Genomic DNA, 18,877 nt, shown 5'->3' on the forward strand with positions numbered 1-18,877 from the left:
TTAACAAGTGAATTAGTAACGTTCAAGAGAAGCATGTTAATTAAATTGCACTGTTTATGTAAACGTTCATTTAAATTTTAAGTTTTTTATCTTGTTTTTCATTTAGTATTCGACCCTCGCTTTGGAATTGTGGTTACATACAACATAAGACCGTAAAGGAAAAATATTTTTCACCAATTTATTTATTTTTAAAACTCAAACCCGAAACTTCAAGTGAGAGTTTAATACTCCATTAGATAAATCCCATAATCTTTTGTTAGATGAGTTGTTGCCAGCAATCTTATCCTTACACAAATTAATTATTTTCACAAAACTCCAAACGACTCTAGACGCTTACATTGTTAAAAGAAACCATTTGACCAAACAAAAAAAAAAATGATATTCGTTAAAACCACGGGCGGGAATTAGCCTTTTGACTGACTCACCGTTGATTATGAGTGATGACCGAAAAAAAAAAAAAAAACACTCACATTCAAAACTTAAAAGATTATCATGATTATGGCTATGATTAGAGCTAGAAATGTCAAATGACAAGTTGAGCTAAATTTGAGCAAGTTAAAATTGGTTGGCTTGCTTAAAAGTTACTTGAGCTTAAATGAATCGATTTAAAATGGGCTAACAAGTGGATGTAACCAACCTGCTCAATTTTTACTAAATTTTCTTTTTTTATAATTTGTGTAAGGACCTGAAAAAAATTATTGTAATTTTTATTATAATGATATATAACATACTAAGTAAAAAAAAAAAAATTGACAAGATTTCTCATGTGTCAATATAAATATATCAGCCAATTTTTAGATGAGATGAACTGAACCGATAAAATGAATGAATAGACGGATTGAAGAGTCATGTTTTTCATGGGCAACTATTCTCACCCCTAATTAGAGCATATATAGGCTGGTAATTTCTAGTTGATTATTGGACATGATCAGTGGCTATATGCAATGAAAAGGATGCAATTGGATTCTAGTTTTTGAAAAATTTATATCATCAAAGACGCTAAAGAACAAATACTTTTGTATATATCATTACTAAAATATTTCTATTTTTCCATTGAATTTCTCACTGACAAATATTCAATGGTTATTTTTTACTGAATGTGAGTGGAAAAAATCTACTAGTGTTTTCACACGGCAAAATTAGAAAGTTTCCCAGCGTTTTAATGAGAACTTGTTCCCATCATGCGTTTTTCCAGTGAGCTGGTTCAATCGGAATGAGGTATGAAAATCATATTTTATAGCATAAATTTCCCACAGAATGTCGGCGGAAAAAAAATCTCTTTTTCTAGTAGTGTATAAACGTTTGTATCCCTTAACACAAGAAAAATATATGTCCAAATAGATCAAATTTTAGGTGTGACATTTTCATATTTTCTTGAATTCCCCTTGTCGTTTGAACATGACATAGGTAGGTAAGGTTGTACACAAAGCATTTTTAGTATGTAGCGGCTTATATCATCTTTGCGCCATTTGACCCACTGAAAAGCATTTGACATCCCTAATCATAATAAAAATAATACGACTTTTACACCCCATATCCGTCCTATATTATGTGAATGTATTATTATCTATGTGAATGTCTCTGCTCGTTTTTTCATAAAATTATGAGTTTGCTCAAGAGAAATTTTTAGATCATAATCTAAAAGATTTCTAAGTTGGAAGAGAAATAAAAAAAACGATCATTTACTAAATAATTGTCAGGAAAAAATTTATGATCCACCTACTTGTCTGACTAATTTTGGATCATTCACCTCATGTAGGTCTGGCTAAGGAAAAAATACTTCCTAACTTGATTTTTCATTTCTCATCAAACTATATATGTCCAAGTCTCTATCAGCCTCTCTAGAAATGTACCAATTTTTCTTCCTCTCTAAACGTTGTCCTTCTTGGAATTATTATTTTCTTATATTTTATTGACCACGTTGGTCCTCTTTCTCTCCTTGTTCTACAAGGAATTTCTTCTTCTAACTACACAACCCCCCCCCCCCCCCCACCCCACACCCACCCAACCAACCAATAATCAAAAACATTACTTGTATAAATTGTTTCTGCATTCTAATCCTCATCTCCAAGCCATATAATTTATTTGTTGATATCATACAAATTCCAAACTACTTCTGGTCTAGAAACAATATTAATGAAAAATGAAGGTACAAATTCCTTCTCTTACTCACAAAATTATATGAAAGTTTCTTTTCCTTTGTTTCTATTTCTGTTTTCGTTAGTTATTGTTTTTTCATAATGTTCTTGATCATTCTCAGGCTTTAATTTGTTTTTGTTTAATTTTTCTGCAGAAAGTTGTTTTGAAATTAGAGGTGCATGATAACAAAGACAAACAAAAGGCCATGAAAGCCGTCTCTACTCTCTCAGGTACTGCATCTTCATTTTTTAATTTTATTAATTTTTTCCATCCGCCTATTATAAAGAAAGAATTTTCACGTTCTTGCTCATTTACAAAACAAAAAAAATAAAAAAAATCAGACCCACACATAAGGGTTTGTTCTTTAAAACATCAATATATAAATAAAAGCATGCTCTATCTAATTTTGTACACTTTCAGACGAAATGGTCACACAGTCCGATGCGTCTTAAAGCAACATCGAATATTACTAACTTATATCAATTTTTTTTTTCAACAGGGATTGAAACTCTATCAATTGATCTAAAAGAGAAGAAATTAACAGTAGTAGGAGAGATTGATCCAGTTCAAGTGGTGGGGAAATTGAAGAAAACATTGCATCCAGAAATATTAACAGTTGGACCAGCAAAAGAGCCAGAGAAGAAAAAGGATGAAAGTGTAATAAAAAAAAATGAAGGGGCCAAAAAAGATCATAATGAAAAAGTTGATGAACTTGTAAAGCTTTACAAGAGCTATAATCCTAACATGACACAAAACTATAGGGTTTATAGTATGGAAGATAATCCAAATGCTTGTGTTATTTCTTAAAAGGATTTCCCAGATTATATACGCTGACAAAGTGACAGTTTCATTACATAATGTAATGTATGATCAATCTTTTATATGTTATTAATATCACATATTACGGATAGTTATTTATATATTTTTTTTGTTTTATGTATTTGGTATCCGAAACTCAAAAACTCACCGATCTAATTAAGTTTAATCCGCCCAACATAAGGATCCACTAAACAGGAAGAGCGCTCCTACTAAAAGTTTTTTTCGAGTCTCAGATTAAGTTTTTATGCCAACGTGGGTTGTGTGGGATGGTTTAGGATCCCTCCACGAGAGTTCGAGTTTTGGGAATGGAAAAAATCACGTTGTGAGCGCTGCACTCATAAATGGGCCTCGCAACACGCGCATCCTAGTATAGTCCGGCTTCAATGCGCATATCGAACATCGATCGGGTGGGAAATCCAAAAAAAGAAAAAAAGAATTATCAATCTTTGTATGTTACTACTCCATCTCTGTCCCAATTTATATGATACTTTTCGCTTTCCGAGATTCAAACTGTATAAACTTGATCAATATTTTAAGATGTATTTTTCACCAAATTGATATGAGAAAAGTTGTAACTTAACTTTTCATGTAGTTTTCATAAATATAACTTTTATATTGAGTTAATCTAATCAAATTTAGCTTTAAAATTTAGTTAAATTGATTCTCAAACATGAAAAGTATCACATAAATTGAGACGAGGGAGTGCTAATCTCATACATTATGGACAACTATTTGTACCCTTTTTTTTTTTTTTTGCTTTAAGCATCAGGTATTCGAAATTCATTGACCCAACTCATTCAAATCCTTACCAAAAGTTTATCTCGAGTCTTAGGTTAAGAATAGAAGAATCACATCCAATCGTTATACTGATCGGTGGTTTGTCATCATCTTTTAGGTAATGATATAATAGTGTAAAGATTATCTTTGACAAAGTCACAAACCTCTGGTGTGTCACTATTTCTTAATCTATTGGATGACAGTCTAACCAAATAAAAAAATAAAATGTAAACATCTGAGAAATACACTTGCTTCTTAAAAACAAGTTACAACTGATCTCCTTCAATTACAAGAAGGTATACAAAAAACCCAAGAACAAAATTATTCAACAATATATAGAAGCCTATTTGATTGCTTTTTGCAATCATAGTATAGGCAAAAAGTCTTAATTAAAAAATTCAAAGAATCTCTATGAACTTCCATTCTATGTTATGTAACTAGACTTACCAACAACTACAATTAAATAATTTACCCTCCTTCAATTAGACAGTCGTATCAGGTACTTGGTGAAATTGTTGTGTGCCCAGATGCTGAACTGAACGCCTATCAGGTACTCGGTGAAACAGTCGATTTGTGCGCAAGCTGATCTGGATGCACCGTTATCGACAAAAACTAATATTGATGATAAGCTCTTCCTTTTTTCAAGTCCTAGCTTGGACCATAGGAGAAGACATTGGAGAGTGAGGAGAATTCATGAAAGGAGAGTTCATGAAATCATCCAATCTTCTAAAAGATAAACTAATTTCAAGTTTGTTCCTCCTGCATTGTTTCTTGGATGCAACTTCAAGTCCCTTATTTTCTTTAAGCACAAAGTGCCTAATTCTTCTCAACGCAACTCTCATAGTTTCATCATCCATATTAGCAAAACAAACTCTAAACCAACCAGGCTCAGAGCAATGAAATGAACAACCAGGAGAGACATTGAGTTTCACTTCATTAATAATTATATGCCAAAGATCCAATTCATCTTCAAATGTTGGCTCTTTAAGAAGCCTTCTCAAATCCATCCAGAAAAATAATCCTGCATTACTCTTCAATGTGTTAATTCCAACTTGAGCTAGTCCCTTAGTGAACAAACCATGCCTTTGTGATAACCTCACTGAGCTCTTCGCGATAAAATTTTCAACGAAGATGTCATCCGATAACATGGAAGCAATCAATCGTTGCGTTTGTGTTGAAACGAGCCCAAAACTTGACATTTTTCGCGCAATATTCACAACAACATCATTGTATGAGTAAATGATTCCGACTCTGAATCCAGGGAACCCTAGATCTTTCGACAGGCTATAAATGATGTGCACTAAATTTTCGTTGCATCCAACAACTTCCTCTTTAACTTCCGCGATACTGATGAAGGAGGGCTGGCTAAACGCGGTAGCAGCATAGATTTCGTCGCATACTAGGTGGATGTTTTTGTCATTGATGAATCTTAGTATGTCTTTTAATGTTTCCCTGTCCAAAACTGTGCCCAATGGATTTGATGGATTGTTTATGAGTAATCCTTTGACTCTGATGTTAGATTCTTGAGCTTTCTCATATGCATCTTCTAAGGCTTCTTTTGTAACCTTAAAATTGTTAGAGCTCTCACAAACAACAGGATAAAGTTGTACTCTTGTTCTCCACCTCAAATCTCTGTCAAATCTGCAATACATAACAAGAATTAGTTACAAAATTCATCGCTAATTAAGCTATCACTAAATAACTAGTAAGTAGCTAACATGTTTTTTAATAATCCGTCGCTAATTCATAGATTAGCGACGATTTTTTGTTGTTTAGCTACTGAAGTAGTTTGTCTATCTTTTTTTTTAGTGACGAAAATGTAGTAAAAGATTTTGTTACATTATCTGGTAACTTAAAAGATAGTTGTAAGTCTGTAAGTGTCCGTTCATGATAAGTGAGACAAGTAACCTAGAAAAAAAAGCAGGTAACATACTATAACAGATTAAAATACACTGATAACATAAATATTGTTTACATCATGATATATATAAGTTGTAAATCCAACTTAATTATTCATTATTCAACTTTTCTATTTTTTCCCCCTCCCATTTCTTAATGTTTTCCTTAGCTTAGAAAACATTGCTTTATATGGGCATCATGTTTAATAGAACTATGATCTAAACAGTCTTTTGACTTGACTATTGCTATGGAGGCCAGTAAAGTCTTCTAATATGCTATTTAATTAAAAGTCTTCTTATCTAAATATAGTTACAGATGGCTTTGGGACAAATGATAAATAATTCACTATGGTGGAAAAATAATCAAAAGTCAAACTGTCTCTCCAGATCTCTTGAGTTTTCTTTGACTTTAATTTTGGGTCTATGTTTCTATAATTATGGCTGCTTTGGGGGGGAAATTATAAATAATTCATTAAGGTCCAATCTAATAAAAGGTAGATGTATCAGATCTGTCTTTTGTTTATGGTCTTTGTCACTTAGGGCCAGATAGTCATTTAGGTTGCTATTATAGGACCTACTTTTTTGTTTCTTGAACAGAAGTCGTTGTATTCATGTCCCACACCAATAATTTACTTGGTCCAAGTACCAAAATAACTGCAAATTAAATTTTAATTTAAAGAAGAGAATCTTATCTGTGTTGTGGCAGATCGACTGTCTTATATTTTTGGTTATTAATTCCACTTTTTGTGGACTGCTGCCTCGTCTGTCTTATTTCTTTTAGGTTAGTAAGCTATTTTTTACGTTCTTCGAGAATAATTAATTCTTTTTTAAAAAACTGAATTCTTACGCTGGATAATATGGTGTAGGAACTAGAAATGCATCGCCAGGATCAGCCAAACAAAATGTCAGAGTTTCAATGGCTCCAGTTGCTCCTCCACTCATGACTATTCTTTCTGGATCAAATGTCACTCTATCTCCTCTCACTTTCTCCATGAATCTTGAAACAGCCTGCACATTTACAAAATAGTGAATTCAGAATTTAAAGTTTATGAGTATGATGCTTTCTTGCTCGCCATCGAACTCACGACTTATTTATGCTACTGAATTCACAGTTTATTACATATACATATTTTGTGAATTTCTCAACATAAATGTAGAATTTTAGCCAAATTGCTACTGAATTCTGCCAAACCCCTGTCATATGCTTTAAATCCGCCTCGGCGAATTTAGACTAGTCAGGCGGTACGACCGTGTCTAGCTCAGTTTATGTGTGTCTGAAAAGAAATTACCAAATAGTATATGGAATTTCCGTTGGAAAAGCTTCCGACCAGCCAATTTCCGATGGCCTCCTTCAAAAATTTCCCTCGGAAATTCGCATTTTTTCACTTGTGATTTATACATAAAGAATTAACTGACTCTAACTGCTGGATTTGATCACGACTTGATTTCATGTTTCTCATACCTTTCTGAATTCTGGCAAGCCATGATAGTCTTGAAAAATAGCAATATCCTTAAAATCTTGAGCTCCTTCAGATGTGCAAATGGAAGCTTTTGGGTTATTGACTACCCATTCTTGGATTAAATCAAAGCAAAGCTGCAAAAACATCACAAGAAAACACAAATTGTTTAGTGTGTGATCAAGGATTGTATTGTGTAGAAATATCTATCTAAACAAGAAAAGGAAAGAGACAACGATGAGGCAGAGCCAAAATTTAAACTTGACAAGTCCAACCTCTCAGATTCTTAGCTTGAACAAATTATATTTTTGAAATTTTGATTGAATGAAATATATGTTTAAATTTTATAAATTTTTTGTATACTTGTCAAAACTAAAAAAATAGCGAATTCCAACGGACTTTCCGTTGAAAATCCCATATTTTCGATGATGTTTCAACGGGAACGTTTCTTGGAAATTCGTGTTTTTTTTAGTTGTGTATATTCTGTGTCGAAAATATTAGGTTCAGTTGAATCCATGAAAAGAAGTTTTGTATATAGTGCAGTTTTCCGGCGAAGCGGATTCGGAGTTCAGTGTAAGTACTGTTTCACATACCTGATTTTCAGCAAGACCCATCTGAATAACACCATTAGGATTTTGTGTTAGATGAAAAGGATCATTTTCATAAGCTTTCCAACCATCAAAATATGCTGAGTTTTCTCCATGTCCATCATTAGTTGCTATCTTTGAAAGAAGTTTCTTATTATTGCCTGAAATGAACCCCATCTTCTTAGTAAAACTCAAAGTTTATCAAGAAAAATTGAAGTGTTTTTTTTTGGGAGGATAATTTGCTAGAGAATTTTTTGGTAGAAGTTAAAAAGACTTTGAGATGTTAGGTGGTAGAATCGAGACGAAGTGATGGCCTTTTTATAGACTTTGTTTTTGACTCCATAGATATTTTGTGGTAAAGAAATTTCCATGAAAGAGTACTTAGTGATCGGTTGGTGCATGGTATAAGTTGGATATCCAATACTTTTTTTTTTATATTATGTTAGATAAAATGTATAAATTTATTTTAAAATAAATTTATATCTTATACCAAATAAAGTATAAAATGCATCTCATAGTATAAGCTGGGATATCTCAGTATATCCCACTTATCCTGAGACTATTTTATAACATCTAGGAGATGGTATAAAATAATGTCAAGATATGGAATAAATTAGTCCCGGGATAATTTTAGCTATGCTCCAAACTACCACTTAGACTTTAACAGGACAATTGTTTTTTGGAGGTATATGACTGCTTGATTAATTAGTACGTAATCAATGTGGTAATAGCGCACTAATGATGAACTGGGAATCGTCCCATCGCTAATTATTCTCCTAGCTAGGAGTTTAGTGAAATTTTCGCAGGTTATCCCTTTTCCGGATAGTTTTTTTTTAGTAACTGATATTCATTTAAATTCTTTTGTAAGGTATGGATTTTTTAGATCATATCTAAAGATCTCTTTTAAACAAATTGAAAATATTACGAGAAAAATATTAGATCGCCGTCTAAAATTTTATAAGTTATTACAATCGTTAGACAACAATTCAATGTTTTATTTGTAACGTTGAGAAATATGTGAGAAAACATTAGACGTGAGTCTAAAGTTGTGCGGAAATGTAATTTTTCAAGGCTTGTATTTCCATAATTTTTAAAAATAAAGACAAAATCTAAATGTTGACCTAAAAAGGGAATTTCACGTAAATCAATGACAAAGAATTAAAGTTTTATGCACGTGCACTGACCCTGTTAAAAATATTTACACAATCAGATCATTTAGAAGATAACTACAACGCCAAAAAAGGACTTCTATTGCCTCGCTCTTTTCCATTTAAGCTGATTTAATTATGTTTGAGTGAAAAGGAGCTTGCAACTTAGTATATCATAATATTTTAACTCGGAAATTGGATTGAATCGTGAACGACATTAAATGTGTAATAACATGTCGAGGATATGACCATTGCATGCCAACAAAAATATAAAGTATAAATATAAGTATATTCTGGGCTGTTTGATTGCATTTTTTTTTTTTGACAAAAACTACATTCTAGGTTTTCGTCACACTCTTGTGGGATCGGATGTGTATATTTTATAATTTCTTATTTTGAATTAAAAGAGAATTAGTAGGAAAATCGTACCTTATCTCCAAATTAATACTGCATCTATGACGATGAGATTTTAGTTATACATTGATGATGTAAAGAAATTTTATATCATTAATGCAATTTAATTCGTTATAGGAGATTATCACTACAAAAAACACTAAAATTAGCTAATGAGAACAATTTCGTCCTGCTTAATTCCATTCTAACTATCTATTTTCGTTGTTATTACGTTGGTAATATGTCCATAGTTAAACTCATCAAAGTCTGACGTTAAAATTAGTTTTTTTCGTGAGCGATATACTCCTTCCGTCCCATAATAAGTGTCACCTGAGCCAAATTTTTTTGACCCATAATAAGTGTCACCGTAGGAAACCAAGACATAAATTGTCTACTTTTTTTCAATTCTACCCTTGGACAATAAAGTAACATCTAAATGATGATTGGAAAAGCCACATAGTAACTTGGTATTGTTGGATTCCCAATGTCAAAAGGTTCACTTTTTGTACATGCTCTAATCAAGAGGCAAAAATAATTTATTTTTATTTTATGGGGGTAATTTAATAAACTTCACATTATATTATTGGTTTCTTAATATGCATGTTTTTGGCTAAGGTGACATTTATTATGAGACGGAGGAAGTATTACTCTATTTCTCAAATTATCTTATTAGGTTTGTTATGAATTTTTTTTATACCATATCAGTATACTAAATTTAAACTAGTTTAAAATAATTACCACTGACTTGTGGGAACGAACAATGAAACTAGTGGTTGTTATCTTCTTGAACACGTGCTATGTTTTTGCTTAAACATAGAGTTAGAAATTGAATTAATTGGACCCACACGTTACATGTTAAAGGCCAAGGGTATGTTCAAAAATAGACAAGAAATGTGATTAATCCCATTTTCATTTAACTCGTTTGCAAACTCTCTAATAGTTATAGGATATACGGTGGAAGAATCTTTTTGTTCAAATTCTTCTCTACATATCAATCAACCAACTACAAAGGTAATTCACTAAATTCATTATACTACTCATTACTAGATGGATTTATCAAACTTTATCCACTTTTTCTCCAAAATAAATATAATGAAGAATTTTCGATCCAGATTCCTGAAGTAGTTAGGGTCCGTTTATAATTTTGAGGGGTTTGAATTTGAACCGTTCAAATTTCAGTCAATTAAGTGCATCTATTTCTTATTGTCACTTTTTTTTGTGAGTTGGTCTGATTCACTGGGGTCTTCGAGATTCTGACATTTGCATACGAAGGTAAGGGTGGAAATGCCCATAAAGTCTCTGACAATGGAAAAAAAATGTTCGTGTGGGAAATGGAAAAACTACCACATGCCATGTTCCCATGCAATTAAATTCTGTCGGATCCGTAAAATTCAGCCTAAGGACTATGTTAGCAAGTACTACAGTTGTAGGTATTACAAGCAAACATACAGTGAAAAGTTTTCTCCCTTGGGTGATGAGGCATATTGGCCTGCAAGTCCCTTCTGTTTAATTGCAAACACTGCATACGAGCAAACTTCTGGAGCCCAGAGAACAACTAGAAGGAGGAATAAAATGGATATTGCTCCTACTCGCATGGCTAGGAGGTGTGGAACTTGCAGGCAAACCGGTCATAACAAAAATCGTTGCCCCAATCGTACTCAGTAGTTGTTGTTGCTTGTTTACTGTTAAGTTTTTTCATGAGTTCTATGTTATTGTTATTTTATGTAATCTTTGTTATCTTATGTAATCTTCAATAATATGTTGTCGTCCTTACTTTAAAATATAAACGGTTCGTATTGTAGAGTTTAATTTTGTCTTTAATTTAACAGTTATTGTTGGATAGAACTTACACAACACTTTATTGAATGAACATAAAATTACATTATAATTGAAAATTAAAAAACATAACACATAGTTGGTCTAAGGGAGTTCGTTAGGCATGTCATCATTCGATTTGTAAAGTTCGTGTGCTAAAACACTTGCTCTTTCATGTTCTGTTAGCGTTCGATTTGTTGCTGCAGCTTGTTCTTCAGCGAGCTTAAGGATATAATACCTACAACGTCTCACCAACATCCTATTATTCTCCTTTCGAATTTGTTTCACAGCTATCTCATATTCTACCATATCCCTGCATTCCATCCACACAGAGAATCGACGTGGCTTGGGTGCCCCCAGTTGCTCAAGCTCATTCATGAGCATATTTGACTCATGGTACCTATGCTCCCATTCACGGCGTAAACCGCAGTAGTACTCACATGGATTTGATTTTTTCAGCATCCGAAAATCATCCTCTCGTTCGTCAAGCATGTGCGGGTTGTACATGTCCATCTCAAAATCTACGGATCCCATGTTCCCCAGTCGCTGTTGGGTGACTCTGAACTGGAGCTATCATTTCTGTTTTCCGGGAATGCCCAAGCAAAAGGTGAGGAAGAGCTTCCAGGAGTGTTCTCTTTTTTGTTCGACATTTTTTGGATAGTACATGGATTTTTAAGTCTCAGTCGAAGATTTTGGATAATTTGCGAAATGCAAAATAAAAAAAAAAGGCTCTTGCTTGTAAACGCTCACCCGAAGATAACAATGACCGGTTAGAGTTGTTTATAATGTAAATTTTGTTGCATTTCGTTGCCTATGCACCGAAAATGTAAAATAAAAAATTGGAGTAATCCAAGTTTATAAATAACGTTTCGTCATGGACTTGTCAAATTTAAGTTTTTTATATGATGTTGCATACTTTGCGAAATGCAAGGATAAAAAATTGTCAGAAGCTTGTCAATAGCTTTCAATTTTTTATTTTTTTTACTTGGAAATTATTTCTTTTCTTTTTACATGGACAAGTCAAATCCAATTTTTTTTTAAGAATCTTGTCAAAAGCATTGTTGCAGTTATCTTTTTCCAAGCTTTTATATTTCGTTGCATACTTTGCGAAATGCAAATCTAAATAATTAGACAAGTCAGAAGCTAAAAAGGAAGCTATTTAGTAGGTTTCAATTCATTTTAAGAATCTTGGCAGAAGCATTGTACACTTATTTAATTTTCTCCAAGCATTATTGCATCCGTTCAGAAGAAGCTAAAAAGGAAGCTAATTAGTAGCTTTCAATTCATTTTAAGAATCTTGGCAGAAGCATTGTTGTTATATTTAATTTTGTCCAAGCATTATTGCATCCGTTCAGAAGAAGCTAAAAAGGAAGCTATTTAGTAGCTTTCAATTCATTTTAAGAATTTTGGCAGAAGCATTGTTGTTATATTTAATTTTGTCCAAGCATTATTGCATCCGTTCAGAAGAAGCTAAAAAGGAAGCTATTTAGTAGGTTTCAATTCATTTTAAGAATCTTGGCAGAAGCATTGTACACTTATTTAATTTTCTCCAAGCATTATTGCATCCTTCAGAAGAAGCTAAAAAGTAGGTTTATTGTACACTTATTTAATTTTCTCCAAGCATTATTGCATCCTTCAGAAGAAGCTAAAAAGGAAGCTATTTAGTAGGTTTATTGTACACTACTAGCACAGCTCGTGCCTCGCTTTCACGAACTCCACGACGAGTCCACTTCTGCGCTAATACAATATCTCGTTCGTTTACTCTTGGGGGACGAAGTAATGGCTGCATCGGGATTATTCGCTCCCAAGTCCAAACTTGTATAAGTAAATTTAACTATATAAATATTTTTTGTATTAAATAAAATAACCCGAAAATACACATGAAAATTGTGTTGTTATGGTTGGGTTCCGATAATGCGTTAATATTATTGTGCAAGCTATTCGACAATATTATAATTTTTAATGATTTATTATACAAATTATAACACTAGGAAATCTAAAATATCATTTAAAAGATAGCAGAGAAGTTGACTATTTAAACGTATATCAAGCAATACTTTTAAATTGTTAGCGTGACAACTCAAGGAAATATGGTTAGCTGACATTTAGAATTATACACAAATATTAATAATCCATATTGCATTATATATAGTGGTACATTTAGTGTTTATAATAAAGCTCGACTTTCGATTCCTAATTTCATTTTTCAAAATTTGGGTAATGGTGGTTATAAGAATGCTGTTTGATCTCTTATTTCTACTGAAGTAGAGCAATATATTATTGAAATTCACGAACCTGCAACAAAGCAATAAATCCACAAACATCACGGCTATTGGCCATCGAAGCACGGTATAAACAACTATACAAGTATGATAATGCTGCTGCTCCTCAAGCTTTCCCGCCTATTGCATCAAGGTCTATTATGTCAAGCAAAAAGTGTAAACTAAGCTTTGAACCACTATTATCAGGGAATATATTGCCACCAATCAACCAAAGCAGGTACAACCTGGCCCTCTTTTGTACCTCAGCCTCATCAGTGTGTTCATCAATAATATCATTATTGGCAATCAAGGTTTCCAAATGATTAGATAATTGTGTTATTACCAACAAGCTATTACATATAATTGCTTCTTCTCCGGGCAACCAACCTGTAAGATCGTACATCAATTCCTGCCACCTTGATTTAGTTATATTTTTAACATTTCTCTGCACCAATGGGTGGCCATCCACAGAAATGTCATATAACACCTCGACATCCTGCAGTGTGATGGTACATTCGCCAGTCCGCATATGAAATGTATGCGTCTCTGGACGCCATCTCTCAATAAGTGCAGTGATGATTCCTTCATCATACTGCACATTACCTACTGCTAAAACTCCCCCAAATCCACACCTCTCGAAGTAATTAAGGATGCGATTATGTAAAGGGTATTGCCTCACGTGATTCCAGAATTCATGATCCGCACGACGTATAGTTAAACACGCGTTCTTTCCAGTCAATGTTCCATCCCACACAGCCTGGGATCTATGCTCATGCTGGAGTATTAATAAATCATAGTTTTCTGGACCTGGATGTACAGTGACTTTGGGGCGATCCATATCTATAACATTGCAACACCAAGCCACTGCTATTAGAATAATGAACAACACATTACAGAATTGTTTACTATATATTCAATTCAATAGGAAAGTCAATAAAGGTCAAACTATAAGATATATTATCACGTGAGAAAAGAAAAAAAAATTAATAAGAGTACAACTGTCAAAAAATAATTGCAGTTCCCTATGTGGTGAACGAAATGTAATTAAACTTTTGGTTAAGCTCATAATTAATTGTCATAATAGTATTCATATTACATATAACTACTTCTTTTCTATTTAAAACAAAGCATATGACTGGAGAGGGGATGCAAGGATTTTTTTTTTTAACGGATCGAAATAGTATTTCGTCAGTTATCCAACGAAATACCCATTTTGGTATTAAAAAAAAAAAGGACATGCTATTTTTGTCTATTAGCTTCAAAAACAACTCCAACTTCCTCACAGTTTCTTGATCTTATACTTTTAATTTAAAAATTAAAAATTCTTCAAAATAATCTCCAACGACTAGTCACAATTTGAACATAGAAAATAACCTAACAAATGATACAAATATCTTTATGTTATATTTAACAATCTTACTTTCCTCACAATTTCTTCATCTTTTTTTTAACTGTTGTTCTATGAAAATGACTAACTAAAAGAGCATTTTATAATATAAATTTATACCTTTTTAATCAGTAGCTTCAACGATTTTTTAAGTATTTTAATTGTAGTTCGTTGACCGATAAACTCTACTAACATTTTTTAAAAGTTTTTTTTAATTGAAGCAACGACTGAAATTACCAACTATTGATTAATTAAACTTGTAACTTTTGTTTTCTTTATTATAGTCTACTACACTGAGTATAACATATAAATAAATCAAAATAAATAAATGTGAACTAATTTATAATGACTAAATCAAAAAATATATGTAAAAACTTATAAAATTAATAAATTACCTCAATTTGAAGAAGATTATGGAGCAAAAGTTGAGGAATCCTTCTGATAGGATTAGTAGAAAAAAAAGAAAAGAATCAAGAACGGAAGAAGAGAAAGAATGGAGCTAGAGGAAGAACGGAAAATGGAGAAGGGAGAATGGAGAATGGAGAAGGAAAAATGGAGAATGGAGAATGGAGAGGATAAGGTAAAATAATATAGGGTAAAAGTGGGGAGCAGAAAAAGGGAATATGAACGAAATAAAAAAAAAATTCCTATTTCGTTGGAACATAAACGAAATGCAAAAAAAAATAAAAAATCCTATTTCGTTTTTATATAAACGAAATACCAAAAACAAAAAATTATATTATCCTATTTCGTTTTTATATAAACGAAATATAAAAAAAAAATTATCCTATTTCGTTCATGTATCAACGAAATACAAATATATATATATATTTTCCAATTTTGTTTTTATATGAATTGTAAAAAAAAAAAAAAGGCTATTTCGTGAATTGCACAACGAAATACAAAAAAAAACAGCTTCTTTCATTAATTTCACGATTTGCAAAAAAAAAAAAAGAGGCTATTTCGTGAATTGGGCAACGAAATGCAAAAAAAAAAAAAAACAGTTAAGTTAATTAATATTCACGAAATTTAAAAAAAAGAGGCTATTTCGTGAATTGTGTCACGAAATGCAAAAAAAAAAAATAGTTTCTTTCTTTAATTTCAAGAATTGCAAAAAAAAAAAAAACTATTTCGTGAATTGGGCAACGAAATGCAAAAAAAAAAAAAAAACAGTTAAGTTAATTAATATTCACGAAATAAAAAAATAAAAAGGCTATTTCGTGAATTGGGCAACGAAATGCAAAAAAAAAAAAAAACGGTTTCTTTCTTTAATTTCAAGAATTGCAAAAAAAAAAAAAAAGGCTATTTCGTGAATTGCATAACGAAATGCCAAAAAAAAAAAAAAACCTATTTCGTGATTTGTGTCACGAAATGCAAAAAAATAAAAAATAAAAATACAAATCACTTTCTTTTTTATTCAGGAAATAAAAAAATAAAAAAAAGGTATTTCGTGAATTGATTCACGAAATGCAAAGAAAAAATAAATAAAATAATTTCTTCATTTAATTCACGAAATAAAAAAAAAAAACACCTATTTCGTTGCATGGATCACGAACTGCCCATTTTGGTCCAAAAAAAAAGGCATACCATTTTTGTCTAATGGCTGCAAAAATAACTCATTTTGGCTCCGGACTCTTTTGTATTGGGTCTTAAAATTATTAAGATGTTGCTCATGGCTTAAATATCCCTGCAAATGCGATATTTCACGACATTATGTCCATTATCACCCCGCGTATAAATAGGGGTGAAATCAAGAATTGTGACAAGACGATTGATAAAAGTCCAAGTATGTCCCTCGTGGAATTAGAACTCATATTTTTCTTATGTTATGGGAATTCAATATATATATATTGATAGCGCTGAAGCGATAAAAACACAGTAATTAACGTAGTTCGGATCTATGTGATCCTAGTCCACAGAGAACGGCCGACACTTTTATTAATATCAAGGGAGAAAGTAAGTTATAAGATTGAATACTCATAGGTTCTATGTTCTGTCATACTTAATAAATCTTAGCAAACATGTATTTATACTATTAGGTCTAATCCTTTCCTAGAAAGGATCTAAATCCCAATAACAACCGAAACCAACAAAGAAAAAAGTTTTCTTTTATTTCTTTCAACTTTTGAGTAGGAATTGACTTGAATATCTTCTCAACTTCACAATATCCACCTTGAGATGAATTTCGAGCTTCCATATGAACGTCATTCAGTCCAATATTAATGAAAAATGAAGGTACAAGTTCCTTCTCCTCTTACTCACAAAATTATATGAAAGTTTCTTTTCCTTTGTTTCTATTTCTGTTTTCGTTAGTTATTGTTTTTTCATAAAGTTCTTGATCATTCTCAGGCTTTAATTTGTTTTTGTTTAATTTTTCTGCAGAAAGTTGTTTTGAAATTAGAGGTGCATGATAACAAAGACAAACAAAAGGCCATGAAAGCCGTCTCTACTCTCTCAGGTACTGCATCTTCATTTTTTAATTTTATTTTTTCCATCCGCCTATTATAAAGAAAGAATTTTCACGTTCTTGGTCATTTACAAAAAAATAAAAATAAAAAATCAGACCCACACATAAGGGTTTGTTTTTTAAAACATCAATATATAAATAAAAGCATGCTCTATCTAATTTTGTAAACTTTTAGACGAAATGGTCACACAGTCCAATGCGTCTTAATTCCTTTTGCATTTCTAGTAGTAATAGTGATTAGTCACATACACAAAATTTCGTGCAAGTAGTATCAACCTATTATTATAATTTCCTAAATTTTTTCTATTTCAGTTGGCTTTAAGAAATGAGTAGGTTTAATTTTTTAAAATTAAATAATACATGTGGCAAATCAAAATATGTCACGTGACTTTTTTTAAATTGCAAAGTTTAATTTGTTAGTTTGTGGGGTATTTTAATCTTAAGCCAAAAACAAACGTTAGGGGTAGTTTTAGACACCAAAAGGTGAAAGAAGGGTATTTGTGAGCCATTTTCCACATGTTAGGGGTAATATTTTTTACCTTACATTCAATTATATTTTTCAGCAAAGCAACATCGAATATTACTAACTTATATCAGTTTTTTTTTTTCAACAGGGATTGAAACTCTATCAATTGATCTAAAAGAGAAGAAATTAACAGTAGTAGGAGAGATTGATCCAGTTTAAGTGGTGGGGAAATTGAAGAAAACATTGCATCCAGAAATATTAACAGTTGGACCAGCGAAAAAGCCAGAGAAGAAAAAGGATGAAAGTGTAATAAAAAAAATGAAGGGGCCAAAAAAGATCATAATGAAAAAGTTGATGAACTTGTAAAGCTTTACAAGAGCTATAATCCTAACATGACACAAAACTATAGGGTATATAGTATGGAAAATAATCCAAATGCTTGTGTTATTTCTTAAAAGGATTTCCCAGATTATATACGCTGACAAAGTGACAGTTTCATTACATAATGTAATGTATGATCAATCTTTTATATGTTATTAATATCACATATTACTGATAGTTATTTATATATTATTTTTTGTTTTGTGTATTTGGTATCCTAAACTCAAAAACTCACCGATCTAATTAATTTTAATCCGCCCAACGTAAGGATCCACTAAACGGGAAGAGCACTCCTACTAAAAGCTTTTTTCGAGTCTCAGATTAAATGTTTATACCAATGTGGGTTGTGTGGGATGGTTTAGGATCCCTCCACGAGAGTTCGAATCCTGGGAATGGAAAAAATCACGTTGTGAGCGCTGCACTCAGAAATGGGCCTCGCAACACGTGCATCCTAGTATAGTCCGGCTTCAATGCGCATATCGAACATCGATCGGGTGGGAAATCCAAAAAAAGAAAAAAAGAATTATCAATCTTTGTATGTTACTACTCCATCTCTATCCCAATTTATATGATACTTTTCGCTTTCCGAGATTCAAACTGTATAAACTTGATCAATATTTTAAGATGTATTTTTCACCAAATTGATATGAGAAAAGTTGTTACTCAACTTTTCATGTAGTTTTCATATATATAACTTTTATATTGAGTTAATCTAATCAAATTTAGCTTCAAAATTTAGTTAAATTGACTCTCAAACGTGAAAAGTATCACATAAATTGAGACGAGGGAGTACTAATCTCATACATTATGGACAACTATTTGTACCCTTTTTTTTTTTTTTGCTTTAAGCATCCGATATCCGAAATTCATTGACCCAACTAA

The 18,877-nt window shown here is 32.0% G+C and overlaps 2 protein-coding genes and 1 pseudogene across 2 annotated transcripts; 2 read left to right on the top strand and 1 right to left on the bottom strand.

Moving 5' to 3' along the window:
- Nucleotides 1-1,997: 1,997 nt before the first annotated feature.
- Nucleotides 1,998-3,068, top strand: LOC132608771 (heavy metal-associated isoprenylated plant protein 39-like). Its single transcript, XM_060322513.1, has 3 exons — nt 1,998-2,149; nt 2,294-2,369; nt 2,639-3,068. Exons 1-3 carry the CDS (start codon nt 2,144-2,146, stop codon nt 2,944-2,946), a joined length of 390 nt encoding a protein of 129 aa, XP_060178496.1. The 5' UTR covers nt 1,998-2,143; the 3' UTR covers nt 2,947-3,068.
- Nucleotides 3,069-3,963: 895 nt separating this feature from the next.
- LOC132609909 (1-aminocyclopropane-1-carboxylate synthase-like) lies at nt 3,964-7,974 on the bottom strand. The gene is made up of 4 exons (XM_060324116.1): nt 7,684-7,974; nt 7,096-7,227; nt 6,481-6,641; nt 3,964-5,376 (listed from the first exon to the last, which is right to left on the bottom strand). The coding sequence occupies exons 1-4, from the start codon at nt 7,852-7,854 to the stop codon at nt 4,377-4,379; spliced, it is 1,464 nt and encodes a 487-aa protein (XP_060180099.1). The 5' UTR covers nt 7,855-7,974; the 3' UTR covers nt 3,964-4,376.
- An 8,921-nt stretch (nt 7,975-16,895) lies between these two features.
- Nucleotides 16,896-18,149, top strand: LOC132608772 (heavy metal-associated isoprenylated plant protein 39-like; annotated as a pseudogene).
- Nucleotides 18,150-18,877: the final 728 nt, after the last annotated feature.

Source organism: Lycium barbarum, chromosome 9 (assembly GCF_019175385.1).
Source record: "Lycium barbarum isolate Lr01 chromosome 9, ASM1917538v2, whole genome shotgun sequence".
Taxonomy (NCBI): Eukaryota; Viridiplantae; Streptophyta; class Magnoliopsida; order Solanales; family Solanaceae; genus Lycium; species Lycium barbarum.

Coding starts and splice junctions, on each gene's coding strand:
- LOC132608771 (XM_060322513.1), top strand. Junction 2,370..2,638: donor AGCCGTCTCTACTCTCTCAG/GTACTGCATCTT, acceptor TTTTTTCAACAG/GGATTGAAACTCTATCAATT.
- LOC132609909 (XM_060324116.1), bottom strand. CDS start 7,854: ATGGGGTTCATTTCAGGCAATAATAAGAAACTTCTTTCAAAGATAGCA. Junction 6,642..7,095: donor GCTTGCCAGAATTCAGAAAG/GTATGAGAAACA, acceptor GTAAATGTGCAG/GCTGTTTCAAGATTCATGGA. Junction 5,377..6,480: donor CCTACACCATATTATCCAGC/GTAAGAATTCAG, acceptor TATGTATTGCAG/ATTTGACAGAGATTTGAGGT.